The sequence below is a fragment of the Haemaphysalis longicornis genome, unplaced genomic scaffold (genome assembly GCF_048455015.1).
Source record: "Haemaphysalis longicornis isolate Haplotype H1 unplaced genomic scaffold, Haemaphysalis longicornis Haplotype H1 scaffold_16, whole genome shotgun sequence".
NCBI classification, from domain to species: Eukaryota; Metazoa; Arthropoda; class Arachnida; order Ixodida; family Ixodidae; genus Haemaphysalis; species Haemaphysalis longicornis.
In genome coordinates, this window is record NW_027526266.1 from 18,563,457 (window position 1) to 18,590,540 (window position 27,084).

General features: G+C 44.2%; 1 protein-coding gene across 1 annotated transcript; it reads left to right on the forward strand.

The window, feature by feature from the left end:
- The first annotated feature begins 737 nt into the window (after nt 1-737).
- On the forward strand, nt 738-23,646 carry LOC144166050 (uncharacterized). Its single transcript, XM_077695712.1, has 4 exons — nt 738-774; nt 14,600-14,790; nt 18,379-18,544; nt 23,537-23,646. Exons 1-4 carry the CDS (start codon nt 738-740, stop codon nt 23,644-23,646), a joined length of 504 nt encoding a protein of 167 aa, XP_077551838.1.
- Nucleotides 23,647-27,084: the final 3,438 nt, after the last annotated feature.

Below are 27,084 nucleotides of genomic sequence, written 5' to 3' on the forward strand. Positions count from 1 at the left end.
CAAAACAGTGTTACAAACAAGCACAATGTTTGCAAACCTTGTTTGGGTTCTATAATCTGAGCACCACCTCCATTCCATACCACGAAATTAGGTAACATGAAACAATTTTGGGAGGACTCTTGCAGATTTCCCGCACAAAAAAATGTTTCAGACTTTCTACATGATAATATGGGTTAGCTTGCATAAAGGGATGTTGAAATCCGCTTCAGCATTAAAGGGATCTTGAAATTAGTTTCTTAACAACCCATTTGGGGCTGCATTGTATACCTTTATCCAGGTCATTCATAATGGCATGGGTAGGCTGAAGTATGGGCCCTTGGTTTAACTGCAATTAGTGGCATATTAGAAAACGCTATGCTGAATTTGCTGTTGCCATTCCGAACTCCTGCAGTAACAACTCCCTGGTTTGCAGTGGGTTTTCATACAATTGGAGCCCTCATACCATTACTGTTACATCAAATTTAATGTAGACTCCTTGTGGACTGTTTATACAGGCTAAAGATTGTAGAAAAGCAATAAATTTAAAAGAGTACAGAAACAAAATTTCAAAGCTGAAATAACTATGCAAAAATCTTCTTTTGTATAAGGCGATATCTCCCAGCAAGTTTCAACAGTAACTGTTCAGGATAACATATTTTAAATTCATTTTAATCTTTGCTTGCACGAGAAAGCTCACAGTGGGTCAGCATGACGCAATCTTCTCCTGGCCCCAAACTGCCGATGTCAGGGCTCCAATGATGTGGCCGACGTGCTGGCTGCGGCTGATGCACACTGGTAAGCTGTGTGTATCGCGTCACGGTTTTGGGACTGACGTCATGCTGCCGGGGTGTGTGAAGGTAAAGGAGACCACAGCTGGTCTGGGCTCGCACGCGCTTCCAGGCTGTCATGGGTGCGACAAGAACAGCGACTTCAGGAGTGCCTCTTTGTAATGACAACCGCCTTGGTGCTATTTTTGTCGAAACTGAAACTGACCCGGATAAACGAGGCTCTAAATAATTATTTACGCAGCGATATACTGCCTAAAGTATCATTCTATCATTACTGGGCTGGTACACACCCATAGCAGCGAAAAAAACAACACGAAAATTTCGTGTCAGTACTCCTTTAAGCCTGTGAACTGATTAGTGTCATTATGTCTGACATCAGAGGATCAGCAGGAAGCTAGGATAGTGCCAGAAACAGCTTCTTCAAATAACTCGAAGCGTAGCCTTCCTTTAAAAACGTACACTGTCCCCTTAATTGTGCCGCTTTAAAAAGGCACTGAAATGATTTGCAGGAATGGGGTGACTGCTTTTGTGGATTTAAATGAAGTTCACAGCCGTTTTTCTGATGGGTGCGAAAAGTGAAAACGCCGGTGTGTTCGCGGTTTTGCTGCACGTAAAATATCCCAGGTGATCAAAATTAACCCATAGCCCTTGACTACAACGCGCCTCATTGCCCGTGAAGCGTCGATACGTTCAACCTCACAATCAATCAGTCAGATTGAATTCTTCGTTAGGGCACAAATGAGTGATCAAGAGAATTTTTTATTTGAGCCAATAACTGACTCTCAAATCTGAGCAAGTTTCAAAAGTTCACGTCAGTTTTTTTTTAATAATTATAAATAATTACGTGGTCCTTTCTTGTTTCATACAGCGACACTTCAGCAGGCGTTGGACAACGTACGGAATGCTGAGCTGACTTCAAACCTGGATTCAGACGATCCGCAGACCCCGCCTCAGAAGCGCATAAGAGTGAGGGGGTCACGTGAAGGCAGGCCCCTAGGAGCTCTACAAGGAAGTGTTCCTTCTGGTGTGTATAGTCATATTGTGTATATTGCTTTTTGATTACTGTTTGTGTTCGTTTTGTAAAGCGAAAACTTTCTTTGTGGTATTGATGGCATTTTTTTTATTCGAGTGAAAATCTCCAATTAGTTATGTAGACAAGGCCTGCGCGTGGTCCAAGGAATGGAGCTTGATAATACAATGCACGCATCTATCACCAAGAAGGAGCACAGTAGTACATACCTTTAGCTCTTAAACTATGTATTGATATTCTTTGAGTTTGTTCATAGATGCTTTTACTTATTGCACGAAAAATCGTCGAGTGGGCTTGTTCTTCGTTTGCAATTTCAGTCTTTGAAAGTTTGAATATCAATTTGACGCAGTTTCAGCGCAGGTTTGTGCACTTTTAAGCTTTCGTGCTTGTCTCAACATGTTTAGGAGAGGGCAGTAAAATTAATCATTCTGGCCGTTATTCACCAGGTGTATAGTAGCGGTGGTTTGTGTGGACGAACGGGTTAGAAGAAAAGGCAGTGGTCACTAAAATGCTGTTGTAGAAGGGGCAGGAAACGTCTGTGCATACTATTGCAGCAGGCATATCTCCATTTGCAAACCGTAATATTTGTTCAAATTAAAATGTGACACTTGCCAGTGCCAGCACGAGTGTCAGCGTTGTTTGTATAGTGGAATCCTGGGGGGGGGGCTCCCTCAGAGCATCTATTGGCACTAAACTCCATTACAAGAATAAGGAGATATCACTGAAATTCATTCTACTGATATGCATTTGATTATTCAATGGTTTGAATAATGCCCTGGAACCATAAGGAATTTGATCTATGATGTACACAGGTGCCAAAGAAACATCCCATTTCTTCCGTCTCTTCCTTAATGTTACCATATATAAAGATAGGCCGTATTCCATAACCATCCTTTTTTATTTCCTTAGGTGCTTAATAGCATTTGTCTTTTGATGAGAGTAAACACGCTTGCCAATGTTCATGGTAGATAGCATGGGGAAGTTTGCAGCATCCTGAATCGTCTTGTTCTTTTGTACGTCCTCTGTATTTCATTGTCTTGCTTCAGGTCCCATACCACCAGTGTTCCCTGGAACATGTAAGTCGGATGCTTGTTCAACTTATTAAGATTAAAATCATACTCTACCCTTTTAACCACTAGTGAGAATGTGAGAGCAAAAGAAAAAAAATATTTGAATACTTCAGTTGGTATGTTTTGTTGGAACTGGCCATTTTTAGGTGCCAGCAGCACCTACGAGGACGAGATGTCGTTCCACACCCTGCAAGTTCCACACAGGATTCGAAATAGTAAGGGATAGGCAGTCAGTGTTCTTTTGTAGCATTTTGCTGGCTTCGTGGTTATCATTTTTGTGGTATCGAAAGCATCTCCAGAAATTGAAGGTCTTTATTTGGGAGCTGTAGGAATAACTGTGTGATGCCAAGTGTATGCCTATATTTTCATTTAAAACAATGTTGCAATATTCCCTTTTGCGCCTGCGTTACGTTGTAGTCTGCGATGTTTTCTCCCCTCTATTGTCTTGTGTAGCAAAGGTGCCATTGAAGCACTATCAAGCTGCGTCAGCATGTGAGATCTACTCCCTGAGAAGTAAAAATGCCAAATCTATAAATGTCCCAATAAATAAGTAAAGATGCGGCATCTGCAATCAGTGTAACTTAAATATGGTTTGGTAAAATGTCCGACAGAGTAAACAGTAAAGGAGAAAAAGAAGATTACATAGTTGTTGGGTTCAAACCTGGGTCCTGGAGAATGAGAGTCCAACATGCATCCTTCGCACTATTCTTAAGCTTTTGCCTTAGTAAACAAAAAAATCGGCTGCAATCCACGCTGTGAAGGTGATTGGAAAGCAAACCTTTAAACGAAACCCACAACAATTGCCCATGCAACATCACTTGAATTCACACACGTGGCTCCACAAAGAGTGAAACCAGATATTCTGCAAGCCGTTACCTACAGTTCGCGCGGGCAACGTCCTGAAAGCAGCAGCAGTGTCAGCCACGGCCTGGCTAGAGTGGCGGCTGCCGCCGTTGTAGCACGGCCGTGCATCGGCAGAAAGAAAACGGAGAGAAGCATCTTTCGAAGGGTGAGACAGCAGAGCCTAGCCATCCTGATGTGCTAGCTCGGGGCCATACCACTGCGAGACACAAGCGCTGATACTGAAACAGTTCGGCATGTGAGCTTTGTTATTCCTATTTATACTGATTTAAACTAGTTAATTAGTTTGAGAACTGCGAGAAAGCTGAGGGAACCAATATAATCGCTGTTTATGAGAACCTTTCGCCTTTTGTAATACCTGTTAAAATGTAACTGAATTGCTATGCACCAATTTAGAAAACGGAGTCCCATTCGTGGCAAGCACTGCGCAGAAGGTGGCGTTTCTCTAGTGGCCAGATGTCTGTATGTGTCTATACATTTTGCTTTCCTGCCCTGCAAATCAATCCTTAACAAATCTGCCGTATGACCACCTAATTCCTTTGGGTCTGGGTTACCCAGGAGGTGCTGTCGAACAGGTTAATCAAACCGTGCAAAAGAAGCACGCACTGGACGCGAAGCTGCGCCATAACAGGCCCAAAACATCCGTCGCTAAAGCAGACGACAAAGCCGTCGCGCTGACACTTCTGCTGGTGGGAGCAGGCACTTGCATGTGGGGAACGCTGGGTAACCATCGCTGCGCCATTTACACTGCTCTGTGAGTGAAAACCGCCCTCCATCTCCCCAGCCGTGTTTGGAGTTTCTTGTCGCGCACGCCACGAAGGAACCATTGGCTGGTCGAGGTAGAAAGCTTTGCTTTAAAAGTGGACCTGGTGAATGGATTGTGGCTTTCAATTTGAAAGCCTATGTTAGACAAAATTTGGGCATTGTAATTTGAGAAGTGCAAAACATGTACACCAGTTACGAATATATGAGGAGAATGCACTGGCCCCTCTACCACACGATGGCGCAACCTGTGTGGTGTCGCTGACTCCCATTTGTATGTAGCGCAGACACCATGTTTCCCAATTCAAAATGTGGTTTGCAGCTGAGTGTTGGCAAGTTTGTTTGTGTGGTTGTTTTTGCTGCACATTCCATGGCTTTTGAAATGCCTTGTCGTAGAGTGGCTAACAATATTTTCACTTTGCAATTGTTTACCGCATTATTTATGCTTCCCACAACGGACTTGAAACAGGCTGCATGACGAAAGCTTCACGTCTGTCAGGTTCTTTGTGCTTCCAAAGCAAAGTCTAGGACAGTGCTCGAAGGCTGTCTGGTCTGGCTTCATGCTGCGAAATTGCCACAGTATCCATTATAAGGCTTACCGGTGCCGATTCTGTGGCACACATTTCATTGCACGTGAGGACGATGGGGTGGTGCAGGTTTCATCTCACATCTTGTCACTAGCTCGAGGACTTACAAAGTGCTTGAAAATTTCACTATTCAGGCCAGCCGTCCTACTTTTAAACCACACTGGGCACACACCCTCACGCTGGGTGCCTCGAGGGCTTTGGTGTGAATGCTAAACAAGGCCACTCGTTAGGTAATTTTGGGCATACAATGACTTCTTTGCCTTCGACTGTTCCCTACTGCCCAAGTGTGTTCCACAGCCTTGTGTTTGTAACTTCTAGTTTGTCTACAAAAAAAAACACGTTAAACCCGCCCTTAAAAACTTCATTGCCCCAAATTAGAAGGCTGTCACCCTTGCACCAAATTTAAACTTACATACGCCATCATTGTTTCCACCGATACTTCTGGCATAATCGCTCAGCAGCTTCATTGGGAGCTCAGGTTGACGACACTCACCAGGGCACTTCATGGCCCCACACTCCACTAAAAAGTGCGGAGCAGCCCTGGGTGGCACAACAACTCTGGTACCTCGTCTCACGCGCCATCACCCCAATAATCTCGCCACAGACCTGGGTGCTTAAATTTGCAGAACTCCAGCCACAGTTGTTTGAAGCCACATGATGAATGAGGAACAGCAGCTCACAGGAGTGACACTGCGCTAGTATGCTGTGATGCGCGTTATCTGTGCCAGTGTCCGTGTGCCTGTGTGCAAGTATCATATGAAGTCAGTGCTGCCGCACAGGTACCTCCGACAGACGGGACAGTGGTCAGTGAATTCGCCCTATAGGGTGTACTAGGGCAAAGAATGACGAAATGAAAAAGAAAACAATATCCTCCTTGTGTTTGCGCGTAATTTTAAAAAGAGGGAGAGCCTTGGTTTTCCTTCCTAAGTGAGGCAAACACCAAAAATGCGGTGTTCAGTATGTTTGCATTAAAAAATTAAAAGGTGGCCTAAATAATTCAAGCCCTCTACTACGGTGTGTAGACCAGGTGTAGTTTTGGCTTGTAAAACACCACCAAATAAAACTATTCAGACATTTTTGAGGAAGAGCATTACTGGGATGCTACTCGTAAAACCCAGTGCACTGAAGATTCGTCATGTTGTGTTCAATGGGCAATTTCGTGTTAGCTTTAGTAAAGTTACATCACTTAATATTGTGCTCTTCTGGCCATTCAGCACATTCTGTAAGTTTGAGCGGAGATGGCCTGTTGACTTTTCTGAATGTTTGTAATTGTGTTTTATTTCGTTGCAGCACTCCCCCTGCAGCCATGCCAGCTGCCCCATTGGACGCCGCCTTTGCAAATAGTGAGCTGAACTCTTCACACAACATATTTTGATTTACTGCTTTCACTAGTACAATGTGTAGTTTTGGCACGTGAAACCTGCCGTGATGGCTCAGGGGCTGTGATGTTGTGTTGTGTAGCTGGGCCCAAGCACGCTGGTTCGATTCCCAGCTGTGGTGGCCCCCTCTCTGATAAAGGCGAAAAGCAGAAACGCCCAGGTGTTGACATTACGGCGCACGTTACAAGAACCTCAGGTGGTGAAAATAATCTGGAGCCCTTCACTACAAGTGCACCTCGAAGCCCAGGTGTAGGCTTCAGCCTGCTGACCGCTACAGGCAATCAGCTTCCAGATGCAGGGGGAGACAGCATGTGCATATTGCACAGTTTTGATACAAATTGGTTTTCCTGCACCGCGCTGCTCCAAAAGCTTGAAAATTGAAAAATTTCGCCAGACTGCTCCAAAACATTCGAAGAGCCGAGGCTTTTAACTCTTCTTCAGTTTCAGTGGAGAAAAATGCTTGCGGACTACATAATTTTCCCAAAATGGTGCTGTTTGTAGAGGTTTAATTCATTGATCATTCGATAAAAAACCCACATTGTCCCCGAGATCGTTCTTTTGAAAGTCACAATGTTGGTTTGCACATGTTATATTATGTGCATTTTCAAAGTTTTTCCATCAAAAACATTGCAAAGTCCTGTACAGAAAATCTGTACAGAGGCGACAAACTACTTGTGCAAGTAATGAAAAAAGGGCAATTTTTGGAGTGCCTTATCTCCGGAACAACGTTAGTGGGCACCGCCATCTTTGTGTGGTAAAGATTCGAAAATATGGCCGCCTGGTAAAGCAGTTGCTCGTGGTTGAGGCAGAGTGCTGTTTGCCGATTTCTACTGTGGTTGTGGTTATGGGGGTGGCTGGGTCTACATTCAATCGTCCGATCTATTGCAGAAAGTTGCGTGACTCGAAAGATGGACTTCGACTAAAACAATGTGGTGCCCGCGAATTCGCCGTGTTTCAGCCTTCGGCCTTGAGTGTGGGGCGTAGTGTGTTTTTGAAGTGAAATTTCAGACTCATTGCGGTGTTATAAAACGCTCAGTTATGTCTTCCTCGCGAGTGGCGGGAATGGGACGCTCGACAATGCAGAAGTAGCGGCGCTGGCTATATCGCCGCAAAATGCTCAAGTAGTGTCCGATTGCAAGACGGGCTATTATTGCAAGCTAGTGGTACTGCAATGGTTCATCTATCTGAAGTGAAATTTAATGCCGAAAGGAAGGTAGCTAGACATACCATCGTTACTGAAATTATGATCGTAGTGAACGTGCACTGTTGGAATTGAAATGATAGGGTTGGGGAGGCGGGGGGGGGGGGGGGGGGGGATTGCGCCGACTGTCACGTCGCTTTGCGCAAGCTTCAACTTGGCTCTACACTTGTGCTTAAAGCCGAGTCTGGGATTACAAAAATAATAATTTCGGCATTCACATGATAATAATAATGCCTTACGATTGCTTATTTTTTCAATTTGATATTTCAAGGAGCTCCACGTTATCTATGCATAGAGCCTAAGAATTTAAAAATGTTTCGTAGAAAGGTATTGCAGTTTGTACCTTGTGATACTCTGGTAGAGAAAACTGTATTGAAAGGCTGTTTCAGTGTTGTGTACGTTCAAAACCGATAAAAAAGTGCACTTTTCTCTCCGAGTTGCCCAAAATTTGAGTTTATTAGTCTCCTAAGGAGACATAATAAATGTCGTTCTTCTGCTCCAAACCACGGTTCTGCGCCAAAATTGAGATTTCGCTGCTCCAAAAACTGCTCCCAAATCTGATTCAGCTTTCTGACCCCTGCACATGTAAAACACCCAAGTAAAACTTTTTTGACATTTTTGAGGACCTGTCAAGCCTTCAAACAATGCACCCAAGATTCATCGCATCGTGTTGAATGCGCAATAGCAAAGTCACGTCACTTAATATTGTGCTGTTCTGGCCATTTAGCACATTCTGCAAGTTGGAGCAGAGTTGGCCTGTTGACTTTCCTGAATGTTTGTAATTGTGTTTTATTTCGTTGCAGCCGTGGCCCCTGCAGCTAGGCCAGCTGTCCCATTGGACGCCACCTTTGCAAATAGTGAGCTGAACTCATTACACAACATATTTTGATTCACTGCTTTCACTAATACAATGTTTTGTTTCTTGGAAATTGTTTGACATGCTTCACGTTGAATGTTACTTTGTTGTTAGTTACCCTAATCAATAGGAAAAGTGTACCTGCTAGAGCTCCTGAATTTCTTGTACAACCTACGAATCTGTGCTTGTATTACTCCTACAAATCTTGCCTGAAAGGGTACGAAATACAGTAGAATATCGTTGATACGTGTGAAAAAAACGGGAGGGAGAAACGGAAAATCTAGGAAGACGTACTAGGTATCGGGTAGGAAACGCACTATGAGGAATTTTTAGTGTTCTCAATTCGAAGTGTAGTAATCAGGAAATTGTATGAACCGAGAACGTATCAACGGGGTTGTACTGTATAATGACTTGCCAAAGGCTTTTTTTGGTAGTGCTGAGAAAGTACCTTGCTGCCAGTACCTTCCACTGTAAAGCACAGAAGGTATACAAGGTATAGTGTTCTTGGCGACGTGTCTTCAATCCTCTGGAGTAAGCTATTTTCTAATTCATCGATTTTGTCCACCGTTTTATTTGGAGTGTAAAGCTGAATATAAAATTGCAAGAAATTGCTTAAGGGGGGACACTCCTCTTAAAACTATTTGTTTTAATTTTTATGTAAACTCTGTGAAACTTGTCAGTATTGCTGCTTTACCCCCACTGATTTTAAATATGGCATCATTTTTTAGTTGGTGAATTAGGTCCTGAGATATATAGAGGTAATTAACCAATTTTGCAGGAACAATAGACAAAACTGTGTTGGTCAGAAAAGTAATCTTTACATTTTCCAACACTATGAACCCTGGTGAGTGCAATAAGACAATCAGTTTTTTGATGCATTGCTTGGAACTAATTTTACAGCTCATTAAACTTGAAAGTTTGAAGTCGGCACTCAAAATGGCTCCTTGCCAGTGTTGCCACCAAGGATTAATGAGCTGTAAAATTAATTCCAAGCGATGCATAAAAAACTGATTGTCTTATTGCACTTGCTAGTGTTCACAGTGCTGGAAAATGTAAAGATTACAGTTTTATTAACAACAGTTCGGCCTAGTGTTCCTCCAAAAATGATTAATAACCTTTAATTATCTCAGGACCTAATTGACGAACAAAAAATTAATGCCATATTTAAAATCAGTGGAGGAAAAGCAGCAAGACTGACAAGTTTCAGAGAGTTTACTTAAAAATTAAAAAAGCTTTTTAAGACCAGTGTCCCCCCTTAAAGCCCATGCCTTCTAGTCTGGCAGCATTGTGCCCTCGGCTCTCTTATGTACTGCTATTACAGCAATACTCCTCATGTAAATAATGCACACACGTGAAGGGAGTCTGTTATAGCAAAAAAGTATAGCTCAACATTTTTTCAGTATGGCTAATGAAATCGCTCACAAAATATTTTCTGGGATGCTTGGTGTAAAAATGGCAGCCTTAAAATCGCTGGCACAGGTTTGTCTCTTCTACTGGGGCATTCTGTGTAGCTTCTTTTTTGCCAGTCTGTGCTTGGCACCCTGACCTCCGCAAGCATGTTGCTCTTGTGAGTCAGTGCTACTATTATGGTTGGCGGTGGGGGAAGCAGATGGACAGTTCACCTTTCACTGAAAGGGTAGCTTTGGAGTTTTGTTTTGTTTTTTGGCTGATAGGAAAAGCTCTGTGGGTGCAAGACTCCTGTCTACATGCCTACTTCAATCACCCCGGGGGCATTTTTGAAAGCGGTTTCAAATTGAAAATGAAAATAATAATAAAACATTCGCAAACTGACATGACTAGCTTTGTTGAACTGTTACAACACGCAAGGATTACTGAAATTAGTGATGAAATCACACGCTGGACAAGCAAGATTTTGTACACAGCCTAAGCTGCAACCACGCTATTCTGTTTTTGTAGTGGCACAAACGTATGCTTGCCAGGGCAAAGTCTGCCACTTGTCTTGGTTAATGGTAGCTTCTAATATTTGTCTGGACGCTAGGTTAGAAATGGTTCTGCAAATTAAAAGCACAGCTGCCCTCTTACTGAAGAGCAATGTTATGAAGGGATGAGCTAAGCTAGTTGTGTGCATTAGCCGCATTGATTCCGTTTCAATGCACAGTTTTCTATGGTGACGTGGCTTGTAGCTGTACTTTTATTTTTTAAATATGGCCCTCTACCCTGTGGTTTCGGCCCGTGACCATGTGTTTTTCATTCTTGTTTGGTCCCCTTCATGTCTACTGTCGCATATAATGGGCAGGTTAGTTGCAATATCTTGCAGCGGTGCAGAATGACAGTATTCATCGGTGTAAAGTTGACTTAGACGTTTGCCAATTCGTTTCCGAGCAGACACCAGAGTGGAAGGTTTATCAAGCAAGTTTATTGGACCAGTGTCTGACCCAGGCAAACTGGGGTTGTAGTGCAAAAGTTTAATGTAAACCATTGGTGTTTTATTAATCAACCTCAAAGATTGTAGCAAGATTCACTGCTACGTCAGTGATCTTTATAAACATTTTAAAAACTAAAGTGAACACTTAAGGGACAACCCCTCTCCCTTACCTCTGCTTATTACGAATTTCGTCTCGCAATGCCAGTTTTGGGTTGGTTTTGGTAGCCTTATATGATATCCTGCAATTTTTATGTGCAGGGTAGTGGGACAGTCAGCAACTGCAAGTGAGCTGCGGTGAGGAGGAGAGGACTGGGCTGCCAAGCTCAGCAGGGGTGCCTAGGACCCTTTTCCACAATATAACATTGTGAACATGTGGCTTGTGCAATATATGGGTTTGCAAATGCATTGGGCAGAAAGTAATGTCGTGACTGAGGCAAAAATTTTCAAGCCGTTTCATTTTAGAGGAAGCCATATGAATTTTATAACAATGCAAGTGTTTGAAAAGTGCCTTTATAAAAGTTTTCAGCAATCTACTGTGACTCAAAAACCCAAGCAATTTGTTTACGGGATGCAGGAACTTTTATTTGTAGTCCAAGAAAATGCGTTCAAACAATCCTATTTTCGCATTTGCCAGCAAGCATGACAACCTGCTGTTGTCGGTGGTGGCATCACTGCTATTCACTGATAGTGAAATGGAATAAATGATGGGGGCAAATTCTGCCATGTATAAATTAACGTTTTAAACACTCTGTTGGTGTGATATGGAACTCATAAAAGGCATATTTACAGTAATCCCTCGTTATAACGAAGTCAGCAGGACGGCGAAAAATTTTGTTATAAGCGGTATTTCGATTTAGGCGACCACTAGGGAAAAGCTAAAGCATTAGCCTAAATTGAGCCACAGCTGCTAGGAATCAAAGCACAAGATATTCACTAAAGCAAAACAAGGCAGTGAACTTTGGCTATTTCAAGGTGTTAACGGGCACGAGCAACCCGCACTCCAATTTGGCCAAACATTTCATGACGCTGTGGTCCCCGCACTTAAAAGTGGCAGTGGAAGTGGCCACTTTTATAGGTGGCGTGTGGGCGACACAGAAGGCTACGACAGTTTCCCGCTGGAAAGCACCGTGAACGCCGTGGCTCGAGTCTGAGATTGTGTTTGTTGAGCTAAAAAAGATTAACGGCTCATTGTGGGTGCACAGCGCAATCATGAAAACTGACCGGTTTTGCACTAGGGGTTTGAATGATCACTGCGCAATTTTTTGCCGAGGTGTGCAGCCGTGAAGTTTGCAACACAAGAGTGTTTTGGCACCCGGTTGTCAACGACTCTGCAAAATCTACGGTTCGAGTGTGTCGGTCTTCACGTCGCGTCTACGCGATTGACCAATGTCTAGGAACAAAATTCAATGGCTCTATCGTGCACTTGGACTGTCTCTATAAAGGCAGATGGGGCAAATCGAGCTAGACCGGCTCGAGAAGATCACCGGGGAAACACCAGCTTGCGTTGACCCGCCATATTGACAGCCTGCCTCGCAGCTGGGTCGCTGGCACTCGGCGGCGCCTCCACTCTCCACTTCACTCTAAGTGGGTCAAGCTCTGCGTGAGCTTCGAGTAATACGGTCTGAAATACATGCATTTGGGCTGGGACCTGAGGAAATTTCGAATAAAGCGTTATTTCGAGTAAAGTGATTTCGCTATAAGGAGGGATTACTGTAGTTCTAAAGAAAATGCTACTGCTGCCATTGGTATAAGCTTTTACGGCTGTTCAAAGCTGATTTATATACAGTTGCAGCAAAGTCATTAGCTATATGCTGCTGGTCTGATTCAGCAGACCTGATTTGTCCACAGAGCTGCAGAACAATGTTGTCCTGTTTGTAGCATCAACGCTATCGTAGGCTTATAGAAAATTCACTTTACAAAGCAGATAACTTATCTGCAGTAGTAAGAAAAGCCGAGCTAGTTCGTAAGGTTGAATTTTGCACAGCACTACCAAGGCATTAACCAAGGTTCAGGGACATAGGACCTATGTCCCTGCACCTGTATTGTCCTTCTTCCTGTGCCCCCTGGGTAGTGGTGTGCAAATTGCAACTGTTATCCACCCAGTTGCCAGCTCCCTTCCCACGAGAAAGTGAGAACTGGCCTAGTTGGCTTTGGATTTCGGGCAAACCACAGTGCTGTGGTTTGTCGTCTCTTTTCTTAGTGTTTGTGTGTGAGTGCGCTACTTTTAAAATGTTCGAAATTCCCGTGAGGGTTGGGACATTCGGTGAAAGAGAACTTTTGTTCACGTGTGGCGGCAAAGCTATCACACAGAAGTGTTATGGGCACAATGTTTTATTAGAACTACTGCCAAGGAATTACACCAGATGAGGATAGCACCATTGAGGTTAAAAAGAAGCTAGATGCGCGTGGCAACTGCCCCTGTTTAAGTTCCACTGTTTTCTGAACATTCACTTCAGCCACCAAAACTGACTGTGGTGGCTGTTTGTTTAATTTGGGTATCATCAAGAGTGCTGCCAAGCCATATTGAAGGTAGGTTCCAACAGCAAGTTCGAAGCTTTGACATGTATGAAAATATTTATCACAAAACATGACATTTTGCGAGAAGAAGACAGAGGAGTGAACTTTATTTATGCGAGCCTTAGGTGCTGATGTCTCCGCACCCACGAGGTGTGGGGTTTTCTCTAGTCCGGGATACCCTGGCCTGGAACATGTAGTGCATTGTTCCTGTGCCCTAAGCATGTTATGAACTTAAAGTACTTTTTCTTTCGGACAAACAGGGTGCTCTTTAGGCCGGCAGTTAGAAGTGGGGCTTGGTATTGTGTTTGCTTCATGCAAAAATAAAGAGCCTGAACATATACTGCATCAAATTCTTTCACAGGTGGCACTGAAGACCAAAGGATTGGGAGTCTTCAAGTGCTAATGGAACAACAGCAGGAGATGATGTGACAACAAGCCGGTAAGGAATTGTGTCAAACACTTTTCTTTTTTTAGGTTGCCCAACCATGGTGCCGTGAGAATCTTCGAGCAGAAACAGTAGTTTTTTGGAGGGCATTGTCAAAATGCTTTCGAAATTTTTGCATTTTTAAACGTCACTGCACGCCTGCAGACAAACTTTCCTGCATAGCTGCTGAGTAAAGTAAAATAGGCTCGGAATTGAGGTAGTTGGAGTGACATAATTGTGTAAGAGCCCTTAACAAAGTATGAATGCTGACAAAAACACACCAAAGTGCAACTGTCCAATGAGATTACCGTCACGTGGAGTCGTGTCACAATGACTTCCCATTTAAAGCAGTACTGTCCCCAAAATTCGTTTTCTAGAAACTTGTACGCTCCACTTCATTAAGGTGCCAGGATGCCTACCTGTGAATATCAGCGCCAAACTTTGCTTAAAACCAATTTACAATAGACATTGTTGCCACAGTTTTAGGAGGCATAGAAAAAGCACGGCTTACTCCTTTGCGGAAAACTTGCACTCTGTGTTGTATGAGCCTCTAGCCAGTCAAACTTGCAGCAGTTTGTCCCTTCCCTCTTGGTGAGCGACACACATATTATTCTCTAACCAAAACGGCAAGCCCGCACAAGGCAAAAATGATACACAAAGCAAAAATTTTGCACGTCTTGGTTATAGTGCTGAGTTTTGCAGCTCTGAGGGCCTGTGCTGTACTGTATTGCAGCTGTAGCATTTACTCTTGTCTTTCAGAATTCTGGGACAGGGCCCTGCGGAACCAGGCGGACATCCTGGCCCAGCTGAAAGCCATCAGAACCCAAGGGGCCACGGGTGTCCGCGTTCCTGTGCTTCCCGAAGAATGCCCTAGGCAGCCCGCTAAGGATGTCCTAGAGATGAGGGCGCTCAACACATACCTTGGAGACGTGGAGAAGCTTGAGCAGATGGTATTTGTGAATAATTTATTTCTGACCTGCACTCATAATTGGCCCAGGTTTGTTTATTTTGTGAGAAAATGTGAGTCTCTTTATAATGCCAGGATTCTTGTGAAGGCTTTGTCAGGTGCTGCCTGGTAGAGCTACTCAGTGCCATGTCAGGAGAACATTACGTATAGGCTGGTCTGTGGAAAGATGTTTTCCATAAATGAGATAATATAATACTGTTGTGGGTGGCCGGTGAATTGGTGCAATTGCTGGAGTAAGTCAGATGAGGAGAGTCGGCATTTTGAAATAAAGAGATTATGAAGCACTGTAGGGCACCATTGGACAAATGTCTAGCATGTTAAACTTGTATAAGCTTGTGTGTGAACAAATGCAAATGGTGCTTCATTATTAAATTAAAGATCAGTCTAAATTCGAAGGTGGAGGTTAAATAAAACCGCATTGCACACCAGCGGAGTGTTTTAATTTTGTGGAGCATTATAAATGTGTAGGTGGGGTGCATTTCTTCAAAACAGTACTTCAATGCTTGCATAGTTGAGCTACACTGCGTGGCCACAAATAAGACTCTAAACAATTTAATTCACTTCTAAGTTCAGCACCACTCTTCTCACCTATCGTCTTGCCTCCCTCCTCCCCCACAAATAACAACTAAGTAAAGGAGCCAAAGCTTCTAGCGTGGTGAGCAGAACTGTCATCCTTTTATAACAGTTTGTAGTATGGCATGTGCTGTGTCTTGCTACAAAATGTTTTTGCAATCTCAGTACTGAAAAGTTCTGTCAGCAGGGTGCTCCCAAACTGATTGAGAAGTCAACTACCTGACACTTTCTCAGACTCAGCCTTCTCTGCTCGTTCTCCCTTCATGGTCATAAACACAAGATGAAGCTTCAGGTTCCCCTTAGCAACAGCCTCTATTTTGCAGTGCAGGCTTAAAGGAACCCTGCAACACTTACCATAGACTACTCGGAATGGATCTTGGGGTAAAGTGTATTGTGCCAGCAATCTCGTCCCGCAAGAATTATGAAAATTCGTTCACTATCAGCGAAACTACGCGCGATAAAAAATCGCGCATAAATGTTCCCTCTCAATTCAACCGCAGACAACGCGACGAAAGCTGCGCGCTCTCTCCCGGAGAGACGGGAGGCGCGCGGCGTTCTTTTCGGCGGCCTTCGATATGTCACAGGCCGGGGAGGTTTGTCCTTTTCCCCGCAACGCGGACGGGTCTAGTTCCCGTCTGGTGCCACAAAAAAGCAGGCATGGCGGCCTGCTCGCAAGCAAGTGCACACGCTAGTAGGGCGTTTTTGAAGCAATAAACGTTTGTTGTCGAGTGGGCTCGTTGAAAGCGGAATATTTAGTTCGTCACTCAAACTTTGCGCGCACTCAAAACAAAAGAAACACCAAAAGTATGCGGAAGGGTTCAGACATAGAAGAGGTTCATACACAGCACCGACGACGGCAGATCATCACAGCAAATGCAAGAATTTAGCCGCGAAGTTGACCAGCGCCAGCCAATAGGAGAGCCAGGACAGCCATGGCCCGATTGACGTCGCAGAGGCTATGCCAGTGGTGCATAATGACTCAGAGAATTGAAGAGAGTGCGGTTGGTTTTTCGACGTCTTTCACGGCGATTTGCGCGCTTACCGCTTCACATACACGTGTAATATTTGGCTCGGGTGTTCCTGGCAGTGTAATCTAAACGCCGCGCAGGTTCACTTGCACTGCACGAAGAGTGTTGCAGGGTCCCTTTAATACAGGAAAATAATATAAATAAGGTGGATGGCTTTTGGAGAGGGTCCATTTAAAAAACTTCAAATACAGTCCACGCTCGTTACGGCGGAACCTCATAATCCGGAAAAAAACGTCCCCTGTAGCCGAAGTATGCAGTATCCTACTGGGGTTGGGGGTGGGAGGGAGCGGAGGTATACAAGCGCAAAAGTGCGAAATTTGACCAGTACTGCAGATACATGCGGACCCTCTGTTCTTCTTACGCGCCTGCAGCACCTCTGCACAGCGTTCACGCGGGGGGAAGAATCACCTAAAAACCCTGTTTCCGAACCTTAGCACCGGCACTTGGAAAAGGCCTAGCACATGCGGTGGAGTGCGTTAAGACGCACGCTAAGCTGAGCAAAGAAAGCAAGAATATAGCAAGGAGCAATTACTAACCCGCTATAAAATCAGTCATGGCCAGCAGAATTATCTAGGCTTTTTTAAAACCCTTTGTGATGAGGCACCGTTCGTCAAGCAAATCGGATCGCTGCTTGACGTTCCCCCAAGGAAGATTCCGCGTTTCATATAATTATAGTCTGGGCAATTAAAAAGCTGATACGATATAATCTGATGGACAGCTGTAAATATCGGAAATTCTGCCAGTTGGACTGTGCACGGCCACCGGCCGATTGCACACAACGAATGGGAGGCAACCTCCTAGTTTAGGAATTTCTTACCTTTTTCACCGGACGGAACGCGAACGATGCATCGTGGGAATAATAAATGCCGAGCTTCACTGAACCTGAGTTCTTTATTACTTAAAAAGCCTGTGAAGATGGAGGGCAGACTCGACTCCGAGTACGTCAGTTTCCGTATTCGAAAGCGCTGTTGATCCATCCCACCAGCCGCGTTTATTGGCAGCAGTGGTCGAACGCACCGTCTGCTTGGATAGACCTGTACTTTTGGCGATGTCGGCCTGTTTTTCGCCGTGTTCAACAGCGTTAATCACAATTAATTTATCCATCAGTGAAATCAGCTATCCTTCCGCTCATGCCGCCGGTCGCACACAAAAAAAGGCGGCTGCGCCAATGGCCCGGCTGCCGTCAATGTTGCCAGACATAACAGTTTATTCGCCAAAATAAACAAAGAAAAGACGTATCGGGTGCCGGCACCGCGGAAGTCCGCTATAAGCATTCAGCCAAAACAATTTTAGCCCAAAATTTAGTCTCTTGTAGCCGATAGTCCGCTATAGGCGGGTGCGTTGTGAGCGGAGTGGACTCCGCTTAAAATGCATGGGGACCAAAGAAACCAACAGAAATGGTCTGTTGTAACCGAAAGTTTGTTGTTGCCGGATCCGCTGTAACGAGCGTAGACTGTATTGATATTTTATTACGTTGGTGGTATTTTAGAGGTTGCTTACATAACTCAAAATCTTTCAAGGGCAGTTGGGCAATGGAAATTTCCAATCGACTGATTGATTTGTTGACTGGTTGTAGGGCTACACCTGGGCTTCGGCGTGCCGTAATGGAGGGCTCCAGATGAATTTTAACCACCTGGGGATCTCTAACATACGCCCAAATTTCGACACAAGCGTTTTTGCTTTTTGCCTCCACCGGAAAAGTGGATTTGCGCAACCAAAAATTTCAAATTATTGGTGGGATTGATGCATGATATTATGGTTGATGAAGGTATTATGATATACAAGGACTTTTTACCTTACAAGTCATAGCTGACTTGTGCATGGGTAGCAATCCGATGGTTTCTGCTGCTGCTAATAAAGTCACATGTGCAGACATTGAAACCTTCCAAATTGTATCTATCCATGTTTTGCATCACAAGATGATCAGTATTGACTTTAAAATGTACAACTGCTTCTTTTTTTATTTCCAGGCAGACTATCTACGCCAGATTGGAGGGGCTGACGAGAAGGCGGCTACAAGGGCAGTGTTATCTGCCCTCATTAGTAATAGCCTGGGCAAACGGTGCAGCTGGGCAGGCTCCAAAGGAGCAAAGGAGGCTATCAGTGACGAGAAAAACATCCTGGCCCTTGTTCTTGGTTTGTAGCTCATCTGTTTTAATGTGTTGTTTGGTCTTTGCTTGTGTGTGCATCCTGCTATTGCATTGTCATGTGACTTGTCTAGTCTGGAAACACGTGGGTTGCTCCATAAACTATTGGACTATGTTGTAAACATCCTATGCATTGCATACTTTCTGTGGAATTTTTGTGTTATATTATATATACTGAAAAAGTCATTCATTATTCAGTATTTCCTGTTCATTGATCCAAAATATGGACCAGAGTAGAGGTGATTACATGGCAGGATTCATAGCTATAGTGTCCCCTTGTAACATAAATTGCTGCTGATCCCCGAGTTAGGCCAGTAATTGTATAGTTCCCAGCTAGACAGCCTTTTTACAAGTTTTAGTAGCCAAGTTATTTTTGGGGTAATAAGGACCATGTGGTTCATGCCTGCCAAGGTATGAAACCAACTCAGGCACTTCTATAGTTCATTTATTTTCACAGTAACCCAGAATTGGACACTGCTTGCCGGGGGAAGGTTTTTTGAGACTTGCTCACCCGTCAGTCGTATCTCCACAGTTCAAAGCTTTAGAAATATTTTTCCACCACAGGAAACTTGCGTACCATATACCGACTGTGTAGGCGTTATAAACAGCACATTGTTACCACCTATCATTGTCATGTATTTGTCAGTTAGCACTGTTTTCTAGTCATGGCATGCCAGCTCAGCCAAGCCTCCGAACATTTTGCCTCTACCTACAGTGTAGACCGAACTGTTTTCATATGACATCGTAACCTGCCCTCATTTCACCGAAAACATTCATGGTCATATAACATTTATACCAGTTCATACAAAGTACTCTCAGGTGTAATGAACCCAAACATGGCCAGTTTTTTAGCAGTTTGTACTCTACTGCGAACATAGACTACAGAACAGCTTTCAAAAGCTACCGCTTGAAGTCAAACAAGTACTCATTGCTTTGCATTCACTTCTCTTACAGCCAGTGGGTATGGCCCTTTTATAATTAGGTAAACATGCCCATTTGTGGAGGTTTTGGTAAATAATAGAAAATGGTGCGCATTTTAAATTAATCTGTTGCAATTCTTCCACGAAAGTGGGCCTTATAAGTGAGAGCCAATGGATGATGGCCAAGATCGAGCCTTACACGGCCAAGGACCATTTTGGAGTAAGGGCCGAACAATGTGACCGAAGATTGGCCGGGTAGAAAAGGACTGGCCAAAGTTATTCGGGCAAAGATGGGCCGCACATGCTTGTGCTGCCTGGGTATATATACATATATAGCTGAACATGGATACACGTTTTTCTTGTTTAGCAAAATAATAAATAATATTATAAAATAAAATATAAGAACTTATCTTAAAATCCCTCCGTTTTTGACAAAAAAAATAAATTTCGTAAATATATAGACAAAATGACACTACAATACAAAAGAAATTCAGAGTTAATGCACACTTAGAACTGCACGGCAAATAGATATCGTTGGTTAGGTATAGAGGTTTTACCTGTATTGTGTTTGTTTTCACGTCGGCCGAACTGACTCGGGTGCGAGCCGCGCGAGAAAAAACCACGGAAGCTTCTTTTTTGGTTTACCGCGCTTTTGTGTTCACCGGACTAGCAGGCCCTGGAGAGGGCGTATACAAATGCGTCGGTCACTACAAAATAGCTAGAAGCGATGCTCGCATTTGAAGGAGGATAAAACCAGCGAAGGGACACCATTGACATATTGGCGACCGCGATTACCGCCATTTTAATTCTCTAAGCGGAAGGGAGCTAGAAATCAGTCAAGGGGTAAAAGGTAGGAAGGTGGCACTAGAAGATTTGTATAGCACAGTTACCCAGCTCAATGCTACTGGGCAAAGTTTCCATCCGCTCCACGTCTGACCCCGGCGATTCGGTGGCCTGGATGCGTCAATGGGTAGGTGACCACGCTTTGTTAGGCGCTCGATGTGTGTACAAACCAAATGAATTATGGCGGCGCGGGGCGCAATTATAGGCACACACGTTATGGGAAGCACGAACCACCCAAGAGCCGATGGTCGTCGTTAGGTTTGGTTTTAGTTCGTTGGTTTTTATTTGTGTTGTATTTGCGTTTTCCGGAACACCTCCGGGTAAAAGAGCGAGAGAGGTAAGTCACGTGACTATTTGCGCTCCCCTAAGTTTGTCACAGTGGGCAGTGAGTGGCCTAGTGTAGATTAATGAATACGCCAAACTGTAACGTCCCTTTCGTGGGCGGAGTTTCGGTGGTAAAGTGAAGGGGATTGATGTTTTTAAAGGGAGAGGAGACAGCGACGAGCCCCGCTCAACGCGGTCCTTGCCCGAACTCTTTTATGCGATCATGCGCCTTGAGTGTTATAAATACGTAGCGTAAATAAAGTGAACATATTGTTCATCCAGTTTTGCTTGGAGTAGGGCGCCGTACGCTGCGTGCCGCCAGCGAGTGAGCCAGTGAGTCATGGTTTCTTGTGATCGTTACTTCGATCATCGGCGACCGATGTACCTGATTAAGGTTAGATTCATGATTTTCCCACCGTGAATTTTACTGATTAAAGTCATATTCATGGTTTTCTCATCGTGAATTTAACTCTTCATGTGGCGGCACGCGGATATTACTCGTATCCCAAAGCCTAAGAAACCATTGACTCCAGCAAAGCTTCGCCCCATTTCAATGATATCGTGTGCTGGGAATCTGTACGAACATTTAGTGCATAACATCTTGGTAGCACACATTGAGGATAATGATCTGTTCCCAATGACCATGTTTTCATTTAGACCCCATCTGTCCACGCAAGATATTTTAATGCAACTTAAGGCGGACATTATTGATCGCCTCACGTCATACCACAAGCGCGGCATACTCACTCTGGACATCAAAGGTTCTTTCGATAACGTTTCACACTCGGTAATACTTGCAGCACTCGCATCTCTCAGATGTGGAGAGCGCATGTATGACTACGTCAAGGCCTTCTTAACGGACCTTACCGCGACAATTGGTATTGGATATCTTCGATCGTCTGTTTTCACGATTCAAGCAAAAGGTACTCTCCAAGGGTCAGTCATCTCGCCACTCTTCTTCAACATCGCCATGAAGGACCTCCAACCGCAATTGAAGTAAATTCCCCACAATAAACACGCAGCATATGCGTATGACCTTACCGTTTGGACGCCTACTGGCTCCATTGGAGAGCACCAAGACGCCTTGCAGCAACCGATTACTGTTACCTTTCACTACCTCCAGACACGAGACCTCCAGTGCACACCCGAAAAATCTGCTTTGCTGACGCTCCACTCCCAGCCTTCTCACAAATATGCTCGAGGTATACCTAAACATCAACTGGCCATTGCAGGGCAGCCAGTCTGCAACGTCCAGCAACTGCGGGTGTTGGGTCCCACAATACCCAAAATGGCTCTGGACTGCACACAATTTCCCCTCTACATAAAACCATTTAGCAACTGATGCACCTTCTGCAACGCATCTCCCACCGCCGTCGAGGCCTTAAAGAGCATGATACCCTGCAGATAGTGTAGGCTTTGCTTATTAGCCGCATTACCTACGGAACCCCATACCTCTCTCTCAAAACAACCGAAGAGGCTCGACTCAACATCATGAATAGACAAGCGTACAAAACTGCGCTTGGCTTCCCCACTGCCACTGCGACACAAAAACTAATTGCTTTGGGACTCCACAACGCGTGGATAGAGCTGCAAGAAGCCCATCATTCAGCTCAATTACGGCGCCTGCAATTGACTCCCACAGATCGACAAGTCCTTAAAGCATTAGTACACGTAGTTTAGAAGAACTTGTTGGGCGAGTTGGTTCATCTTGGTGAATGAACACGGGCCTTGCAAGAAAAACACACCACACACAGGACGGACGGGATGAGCGTAAACTCTCAACTAAATTTTATTGAACAGATCATACACATATAAGTACACTACTATCTGGTCACACATGCGCATTCCTTCAATCACTACAATCTTTACAGGCAGCTCTATCAGAATAGTACAGACACATGTCAAGACACTTAATCGCTGGTTTATGAAGAAACACCGATGTATCACTCAGGCATCCCTGTCCCTTCTTTCTTATATGGTAGGCCTCCAAATTTTCCGGTGCCTTCGTGTCGCTGGACCTGAGCAGCACTTTAACTTCTTTTAGCAGTGGTTCACACTCGCCACTCTTGCAGGCCAAACAGTGCGTGCGCAAGTGGGCATCAGTTTTGTTCTTCATGGAGAGGTCATGCTCACGCATACGTTCATTGATACAGCGTCGGGTCTGCCCTACATAGACTTTGCCACACTTCAATGGTATTTCATATACCACACCCACTTTGAAGTACACGTAGCGGCTGGCGTGTCTCTAGACGCACCCTTCACGCTTCTTGTTTCCTTTTGCGATGCGTGAGAACAAGCCTGCAAGTTTCACAGGTGACGAAAATACCATTTTAATCCCATACTTCTTCGCGACCTTTTTAAGCTTATGGGATGCACTATGGACATAAGGTATGACCTAAGGCTTGGTGGCTCTCTGCTTCTCATCTGTCATATTCGCTCTTTCACTGACCTTTAACTTCTTCAGTAAGGTCTCCGCTACAGCGGTCATAACCTGCTACGGGAAACCTGCGGCCTTCAGGCGCAATAGCTGTGCAGCGAAACTTTTATGCATAGAATGAGGGCATGATTTCATGAGTGATGATCGGATGCACTAAGTGGCTATAGCTTTTTTTAAGGTCTTCGAGTGGACAGAATCGTAATGGAGCAGCTCTTTTTTCGACCGTGCCCTGGCAGCACAGGACTGTTCGGCCTTACTCAAGCCGGTGTACTTTGGCCGGTTATTTTCTGCCCGGCCTTTCTCCGGCGACCATGTTCGGCCCGTGTCCAAATGTGGGCCTTTCGCCCGTACACGGCCGTACTCCTATCACTGTCCAACGGCCAGTGTCCGTCGGCCAGTCGACCGGCTTACGTTCATACGGCCAGATTCCAGCCGTAGGGCTCCGGCCATCCCAAAGCCAGCTGTGTGCGGCCGAAGTACGGCGTCCGGAGGACAGCCGAGATTCGGTCATCGGACTCCAGATGGACTAAAGCTGCCGGAAATCCGGCCGTGCTACCGGCATTGTAGTTCAGCCACAGTACGCTAACTGTACTTAGGCCGGTGGACGACCACTGCATGCAGCGCAAGCAGATGACTCAATCGCGCTTTACAGCAGCACAAACCCACCATTGTGGGTCTACTGCACCCACATCAAAGTGAGCCCGCGCGCAACCAGCAGCCGTCCAGCCTTCAGCGAAGCCTTGCTTAATTAACAGCGTCAGTTTACAATAAAATTAATTTATTCAACAGTGCTCACAAATGGTCGTTTCTTTAATTGCTGTGCCTCTTTTACTGTCGAATACAGGAAATATTCATTTCTTTGCAGAGCTGGAATATATTTCTTGTCCAGGTCCTGATATCTTCTGTGTGGCGGCTTACCTGTAATAAACACGGAAGGTTGGGGGAGGGGGCGAGGGGGCGGAAGGCGCATACTTGAGTGGGTTGAATTTCACAAAGATGAAACTGCCGCTTTTAGGAAATTTCTTTTAGGACAACACTTTCATGCTCTTACTAAATCAACTATTTTTACAACAGCTGCTTGACCAGTTTTTTGTATATAAAAAAGGTGCGAATGCCTTTACGAAGCGGTTCGGTACTCCATAAAACACTCAGAAGCATTCAATATGAGTTACTTCACACAAAAAGTATGTCCAGTATTTGCCCATTTTTCTTGCAAACAAATTTTCTGCTCGGTCAACTTTTCTGATGAATTTTCACAGGGTTGATCCTAGAAGAGATCAAAGAAGTACTTTCAGTTTCAATATACTTTTTATGTTGTTTTCATGAGTTACGTGCAGACTCCTTAGTAGTCAAAAAGAACTTAATTTTTCTCTAAAATTGTAATACGTTAAGAAAATTCTAGACGTGTTGTGAAAGATGCCCTTCTTCAGATGGCTGCAGTTGTATCCCTCTGCGTTCAGGGAAGGAAAGGCGTAAGACAAGAGTTTCATATTTTCTTTCAAACAAATAACTTAGCAATTGTAGTATTCATACAGCAAACCTTGCATACTGCAACGAATAAAGCAATAAATATTTCATTGGTCAAGTTTGAATGCGTAGGGTTCTCAACCCGTCGGAGGCGAACTTGCGGCTCCGCAAGTTGATTTGTTTATTTATTTATTTATTTATTTATTTATTTATTTGTTTATTTATTTATTTATTTATTTATTTATTATGTGTTTATTTATTTATTTATTTATTTGATACATGCTTGCCCTGGCATGCATTACAGCAGGGAGATACATAACACTAAGCATCAAATATGAGACCCAATAACAAAATATTTCTACAAAGCGCGGTGAGAATCGTCATTATAAACAGTAGATAAAATCATACGTGGAATATAATTACACTCTCATCTTGATCTAAAATAAAATGAATCGCGCAAGGCGTCACCCTAAAGGAAAGTTAATAATTTTTTTCAAGCTAGCGATCCCACTTTGGGATATAGGGAATAGAGCTTGGATATACTTCCCCCCCTTCTATTCCAGTTTTCCAATGATAGACTTTACGAACAAAATTTAACCTCAGGTTTCGTCTATGATCTTTCCCGTCTTACCATTTAAGTTTACTTTTACTTTCCCTCAACCTAAGTTGACAGTGCCAATATCTAATACGAATCGCACTGCCTTATTCGATATGTTTTCGAGCGTATCAACCAGCTCTTTGCTGTAGGGATCCTGGAAAACACATGCGTACTCCTAGATTGAGCGCACATGTGTTCTTTTAAGTTAGGTGGAGGTTCGCTGAAATTTTATCTCGGAAGGCCAAAAAGACATGCAGCCGCAAGTCTTATGTTGTGAACGTGCCTATTTCTCTAACAACTCGTTAAATAAACTCCTCTTTATTTATATTCCTGGCCGTTCTTAAAGCAGTGTAATTTACTGTATAGCATTCAGTTGGAATGAACGTTTTCTTGTAAAGTTGACGTTCACACACTTTTTAAGATTCAACGACTTTTCTGAATCAGCACACCAGGATGTTAATAATTTGAATCATGCTGCAAGTATTTTGAATCACGTTCATTCGCTATAGTCCTGTAAATTACACATTCATTCGCGAACATTTTTACCAAAGATTTGAGGCCACACAAACAAAAGAGGGCCCGGCCCGCAACTGAGCCTTGGGGAATTCCTGAGGTCGCGGGAACATATCCGGACGAACAACCATTGAGAGCGACCAACTGCTGTTTTAGAGAGATGTACTCGGCTATCCATGCAATAACCAATTCATTGCATGGTTGGAGCCTAATTAAATCTCAGTTCAGTAACTTCCCAACCAGACAGAAGTCTGTCGAAATGTTCACTTCCAATTCATTCAGTTCATTGCCCGCAATGTACTAACAAGAAAGTGATATGAAACAGCCTCAAATGCTTTTTTGCCGCACAAGAAAATAGTCAGCTACTTTAAGCTTATCTTTGCTAAAGCCAAATCGTTCGTGACTCAACAAGCTGCGTTGAGCAAGGAAAACCCGACGAAATCCGTGTTTGCTAGGATGCTGGCGATTATGTTTAAACAAATGAGTCATTTCCGAAGTGTAGCCAAGCTCACCTTCAAACACCGCAGCTTAATTAACATACAGGCTTCGTCATTCACAAGGCTCTGTTGTTATGGCAAATTTAAAATAACACGTGTTTCTAAATAGACATTCATAAAATCACATGAAGCAGGGCACAAAGTTGAGCCTACCAATGCACGAGCTTAGCGTCTTTTAAGTTTATCACAAACAATATAGTGCACATTGTTTTTCGCAGTAATATTGTCAGAAGAATAGCCGGAAACTTGCGGTTTTGAGCGCCCTTGCTTTTCTTTGGTGGGGAGTCCTTGACATGGCGCTGGTTGAGCTCCTGCGTGGTGACCGCTTGCTCGACACCCTTTAAGGCCACTTATTTTGGTGAACGACCGCCATCTCGGGTCGGACATCGCTGCCGGGTCGATGTGTCCAATGGTCTCCAGTTCTTGAGGGGGCGAATAGCCTCGAGCTGATGCGTCAACGAAGCCGATGGGCGAGGCGTTGTAGCGGCTATGACTGGCGAGGCTTAGCTCACCCGTCGGTGTGGCACAGCTTCTTGTGGCAATAAATGGCATTTCGATGGCCTAAACGTTACCCTGGTAATGTCCAGTGAGTCCTTGGACCTTGCCCGTTCACCTAGAACACTCATATTACTGTTTGAAAAACGTAGTTTGTTCATTTAAAACGCAGAAACCCCGAGCGATTGAAAAACGTGTCTGCGCCATTCGACTCCCTAACGGCTCTTTCTTCACCTAGGGAAAAACCTGTCCTATATCGCCGGGTATTCTTCCAAGCACGTCTGTGCGTAAATTCTCGGCGCCAAGACGCGCGCCGTTGTTCGCATAAATACGTATAACCTGATACCTTACGAAGGGCGGTCTACTCTTGAACACCGGTTGCCGAAAATTCTGCGGCCGTTCGCTTGCCGTAATTCGGCCGAGGACCGCTAACCA

What these genes read in the sequence shown, in the direction of transcription:
- LOC144166050 (XM_077695712.1), top strand. Translation starts at nt 738, where the DNA reads ATGTGGCCGACGTGCTGGCTGCGGCTGATGCACACTG. An exon ending in TGGAGAAGCTTGAGCAGATG is followed by an intron (nt 14,791 to 18,378) that starts GTATTTGTGAAT and finishes TTTTATTTCCAG; the next exon opens with GCAGACTATCTACGCCAGAT. An exon ending in CATCCTGGCCCTTGTTCTTG is followed by an intron (nt 18,545 to 23,536) that starts GTTTGTAGCTCA and finishes GCCATCCCAAAG; the next exon opens with CCAGCTGTGTGCGGCCGAAG.